This window comes from Entelurus aequoreus, linkage group LG21 (genome assembly GCF_033978785.1).
Source record: "Entelurus aequoreus isolate RoL-2023_Sb linkage group LG21, RoL_Eaeq_v1.1, whole genome shotgun sequence".
Taxonomy (NCBI): domain Eukaryota; kingdom Metazoa; phylum Chordata; class Actinopteri; order Syngnathiformes; family Syngnathidae; genus Entelurus; species Entelurus aequoreus.
In genome coordinates this window covers 22,698,915-22,704,512 of record NC_084751.1, presented here as the reverse complement: position 1 = coordinate 22,704,512, position 5,598 = coordinate 22,698,915, and the positions used below count along the sequence as shown (strand labels likewise).

Sequence of the window (5,598 nt, the reverse complement as noted above, 5' to 3'; positions counted from 1 at the left end):
AAAACCATCCCTAAACCTAACCTGTCACAGGGCGTTGTGGAGCACTTTTTTTTGGCGAAATTGTGCCCTGACCAAAACTATCCCTAAACCTAACCTGTCACAGGGCGTTGTGGAGCACTTTTTTGGCGAAATTGTGCCCTGACCAAAACCATCCCTAAACCTAACCTGTCACAGGGCGTGCGGCAGCAGATAGAGCAACTCAAACGCGAACTTCCTTCCTTCGACAACTTAAACGCGTCTCTGTCATGCGTGTCTGCGTGCGTCTTACTTAGTCGCGCATTGGAAGCAGCGGGGAACATAGAACCCTTTTCTGGAAAAAGTGTTGTACGTTCCCCGCAGCGGGGAACATAGAACCCTTTTTTTTAAAAAGGGTCCTTAGTTCCCCGGTAGAGGGGAACATAGGACCCGGGTAACATAGGGACGGGAAACATAGGGATGACCCGCTGCAGGCAGCTTGCTAGCTATGATGGCAGCAACGATGTCTGCCAGACAGGAGAGAGTGGTCAGTGACGATCGAATCGAGAAAATGACAAAATGGGTCAAAGACCAAAAAGTTATTAACTGACAGCAGTGACAAATGTCAGACTGTAAACTTTCTCGAAAGAAAAGGACAAAATGGGAAGATGCTGATTGTGATGTTATGTTCCAGGTAATATAAGAACTACACTACCCAGCATGCAACGGTAGTTATGAGCATGCGCGGTAGCCAGGGATGTGGTGGTGTATGTGGCCATGCCGGGAGCTAGAAGGTTGTGATGAGCACGCTTTATGAGTAAACGTTTAGAACTCAGCCAACACGCCTCGTCTGGGTTATTTACAAAAAGACAACACATGGTGTCAGAAGTGGCCGTGAGCAGCGTCGGACGGAATGTTTGCCACGAGGGAGCCACGAAAGACGAGCGGAAGGAAGATGTCTCCGGTCGCGTGAGTGAAAACGTGCGAAGGACGCCACATTCCTGAGGAGTTTGCTGCGTGTGTGAAGACTTTAAGAGTGGCGGTAAAGTGACACAGAGGACAAGGGACAGATTGAACGAATAGAAGAGGATCTTGTGCCCGAGTTGGAGGAAAGCCAACAACACAAAGAGCTGTGGAGTCCCGGTAACTACCCCAAAGTACAGCCATGGAAAAGCTAAGTCCACCTAGCCCAATGCTACTAAATGCTAATCTTGCCGATAACTGGAAGCGTTTTAAGCAAAGATTTAATATATATTTAGCAGCAAGCGGAGCAGGAGCTGATAATGAAAAGCTGAAAGCTCACATTCTTTTGCATGTTATTGGAGAAGATGCTTTGGACATATATAATAGCTTTCAGCTGGATGAAGCTAATTTGACTCTGGAACAGCTAATGACAAAGTTTGAAGAATACTTTGTGCCTCGTCAAAACGTGACATTTGAGAGGTATAAGTTTTTCACACATGACCAAAAGCAAGGAGTACCTTTTGATCAGTACATGGCAGAGCTTCACACGCTAAGCAAAACATGTGAATTTGACACTCTGAGAGACTCATTAGTGAGAGATAGAATTGTTTGTGGTACAATGGATAATGCACTGAGAGAAAGACTGCTTCGAGAAACTGGGCTTACGTTAGATAAGTGTGTCAGTATGTGTAGAGCAGCTGAGACCACCAGAGCTCAAGCAAAAGAGCTACGGAGAGGTGAAACAACAGTGCATGCCATACATAAAGAACAATGGAAAAATAAAATGTGTACCAAACAAAAGGATCAAAAAGACAAATCCATGGAATTTAAATGTGGTAAATGTGGAGGCAGCCACAAGCCGAAATATTGTCCTGCATATGGAAAAACATGTAACAACTGTGGAAGGAGCAATCACTATGCAAAGTGTTGCAAAGCAGCTTCAAGAAAGAAAGTTCACACAGTTGAAGAAGATGATGATAAGGAGGAGTTTATTGTCAATGTGGTGCAAGCATGCACAATTGAAAAAGAAGAATGGATTGTTCCAATTAAGGTGAATCAGACAACAATACCATTCAAGTTAGATACAGGTGCTCACGTAAACCTGCTATCTTTGGAAGATTACAAAACACTGACTGTAAAGAGCAAAATCCATCCAGTAAAAACCAAAGTAAGTGGATACACTGGAGAACGAGTTCCTGTTAAAGGCGGATGTATTGCAACTTTTAAACACAAGGGTCGACAAATGAGAGCACAGCTACTGATCGTGGATATGAGTGTACAACCAATCCTGGGACTCAGTGCATGCACCAAGCTCAATCTTGTCAAAAGAGTGTTTGTGGTGACATCTCAAGAAACTACAAATGCTCAGGACTCACTCATGGAAGAGTATAAGGACTGCTTTCAAGGACTTGGATGTCTACCTGGACTACATAAAATATGTGTAGATAAAAATGTGTTTCCTGTTGTGCACCCGTGCAGGAAAGTCCCATTTGCTCTGCGTGAAAAACTGAAAGATGAACTAGCGCGAATGGAAAAGTTGGGAGTCATTAAAAGAATAGATGAGCCAACTGAATGGGTCAGCTCGCTGGTTGTTGTGCAAAAGAAAACAGGTGCCCTAAGAATATGCTTGGATCCAAGAGACCTAAATAAAGCAATCAGAAGAGAGCATTTCAAGTTACCAACCAGGGAAGAGATCATGGCACAATTTGCTGGAGCAAAATGGTTCAGCAAATTAGATGCTTCATCAGGTTTCTGGCAGATGAAGCTTGGCGAGGAGAGTTCAAGACTGTGCACATTTAACACCCCGGAGGGCAGGTACAGGTTTCTTCGTCTACCATACGGCATCTTGTCAGCGCCTGAAGTATATCATAAGACCATTCACATGATTTTTGAGCACATACCCGGAGTTGAGACAATGATGGATGATATCATAGTGTGGGGCTCAACCCGAAAAGAACACGACGAAAGACTGAGACAAGTGCTAGACAAGACAAGGGAGGTGAACCTGAAACTTAACAAAGAAAAATGTGAGTTTGGAGTGAAGTCACTTACCTTTGTGGGAGATGTTGTGAGTGAAGAGGGCGTGAAGCCAGACCCGAGAAAAACTTCAGCAATCAACAACATGGAAAGGCCAACCAACAAAGATGAGGTCAGACGTTTCCTGGGGATGGTCACCTATCTTGCCAAGTTTGTCCCACAACTGTCAACACAGTCAGCACCTCTCAGGAGTCTTCTTGAACAAAAGAATGAATGGATATGGTCCCACGAGCAAGAACAATGTTTTCTGAAACTGAAAGAGACTCTTACACAGGAGCCCGTGTTAAAGTTTTATGACCCCGAGAAGAGCACAAGGATCTCGGCAGATGCATCGCAGTACGGCCTGGGAGCAGTGCTACTGCAGCAACATGAAGAGCAGTGGCTACCTGTCGCCTATGCTTCCAGAGCACTGACAAGTGCAGAGACCAGGTATGCTCAAATTGAAAAAGAACTGTTAGCAAGTTTGTATGCATGTGAGCGTTTCCATCAATATGTATATGGACAGATGTTTCAAGTGGAAACCGATCATAAACCGTTGGTGTCTATCATGAACAAACCGTTGAATGATTGTCCAGTACGAATACAGCGCATGCTAATTCGACTGCAAAAATATGACGTGCACATGATATATACACAAGGAAAATATATGTACACAGCCGACACATTGTCTAGAGCAGTGGACAAGAGAGAACTTGCAGACAGTGATAATAGCACAGAGATACAGGCATATGTAGATATGGTAGTGACATCTTTGCCGGTGACTGCAGACAGAACAGAACAAATACGGAAAGAGACTATTGCTGATGAAACTATGAAAGAACTCAAGAGCACAGTACAGAATGGATGGCCTGACAACAAAAAGGATTGCCCCTTGAAAATACAAGACTACTGGAATTGTAGAGCTGAGCTTACAGTGGTGGATGACATAGTGCTAAAAGGGAGCAAATTTGTTATTCCGTACTCACTGCGCAAACAGATGCTCGAAAAGATACACGAAGGCCACCTCGGTGAAGTCAAGTGTAAAAGGAGGGCTAGAGAAGTAATGTTCTGGCCAAGGATCAATCAGGATATTAGCCAAACAACAGCGTCATGTGGAGTTTGCCGAACTTACAGGCCAAAACAACAAGCGGAGCCACTGATGACTCATCCAGTGCCCCACAGACCTTACTACAAAGTAGGAACGGATCTATTTGACTTTGATGGAAGGAGCTACGTGGTAGTCACAGACTACTTTTCAAACTATCCGGAAATTGGAGCGTTGCAGTCAACAACGAGCAAAGCAGTTGTCAGTTATTTAAAGACTGTTTTTGCCAGACATGGTGTTCCATGCGAACTGTTTTCCGACAATGGTCCCCAGTTTTCTAGCTGTGAGTTTGCTGCCTTTGCCAAGGAATGGGGGTTTCAACACTCCACATCAAGTCCAACTTATCCAAAGTCCAACGGCTTGGCAGAATGCTCTGTAAAAACAGTAAAAAACCTGTTAAAAAAATCACAGGACAAAGATGACTTTCAGAAAAGCTTACTGATCTACCGTAGTGCACCTCTACAAAATGGACTGTCACCCGCCCAAATGCTGATGGGTAGGCGCATTCGCTCCAACCTACCAGTCAACGAGGATTTGCTGACACCCAAAGGCGCACACAAAATCAGACACACTAAGGAAGTACAAAAAGCGAAGCAAAAACAGCTGCATGATAGAACGGCAAAACACCTGCCTATGCTGAGGCCAGGAGACGTCGTGCGTCTCAGAGACATTTCTACAGGCACCTGGAGACAAAAAGGACAGGTGGAAGAGGAAGTTTCTCCACGTTCGTATAGGATCCAGATGGAAAATGGACCGACTCTGAGAAGGAACCGCACGGATCTTCAACTACAGCTGACTGAAGGCAACATTGCAGCTCAGGAGAAGGCTCAACAGGACTCAGCTGGACCTGCAGAACTTGCTGACACGGAGCCTGACCTTGCTGACCAAGGACTGACAGCAGCGTCCGCGTCACCTGCTGTTGAGAGACTGTCTAACTCTAGACCGAAGAGACATGTTCAGCCACCAAAGAGGCTGATTGAGACTTGTTAAGGATTCTGAGGTCTTGAGAGTTTAAAAAAAAAAAAAAAAAAGTGTTGACATAACTGTTTATGTGTCTTTGTTGAAAGAGATGTCTATAAAGAGAAAATTATATGATTGCAAATGTGGTTACAATGCTAAACAAAAAAAAATAACACTTTGTTGAGTTAAACACTATTTCTTTATAGGGGGGAAGATGTGATGTTATGTTCCAGGTAATATAAGAACTACACTACCCAGCATGCAACGGTAGTTATGAGCATGCGCGGTAGCCAGGGATGTGGTGGTGTATGTGGCCATGCCGGGAGCTAGAAGGTTGTGATGAGCACGCTTTATGAGTAAACGTTTAGAACTCAGCCAACACGCCTCGTCTGGGTTATTTACAAAAAGACAACACACTGATAATAACAGCAAAATGGAAAATATAAGAATTTCCAAGTAATGCTCAACTCAAGTGTGTGTGTGTGTGTGTGTGCGCGCGTTAAACTTCTTGTTGAATGATTTCAAATTATCTCTGAGTCTGAACTGAGGGAAAGGAAACCAAATTTTGAGCAGTCTCTCACGAGTTCAAAATACCAAAT

General features: G+C 44.2%; 1 protein-coding gene across 1 annotated transcript; it reads left to right on the top strand.

The window, feature by feature from the left end:
• Positions 1-815: 815 nt before the first annotated feature.
• Positions 816-5,306, top strand: LOC133638502 (uncharacterized protein K02A2.6-like). Its single transcript, XM_062031172.1, has one exon. The coding sequence runs from the start codon at positions 1,121-1,123 to the stop codon at positions 5,027-5,029; it is 3,909 nt and encodes a 1,302-aa protein (XP_061887156.1). The 5' UTR covers positions 816-1,120; the 3' UTR covers positions 5,030-5,306.
• Positions 5,307-5,598: the final 292 nt, after the last annotated feature.

Excerpts from the sequence above, each read along its gene's own strand:
- LOC133638502 (XM_062031172.1), top strand. The coding sequence starts at position 1,121 with ATGGAAAAGCTAAGTCCACCTAGCCCAATGCTACTAAATGCTAATCTT.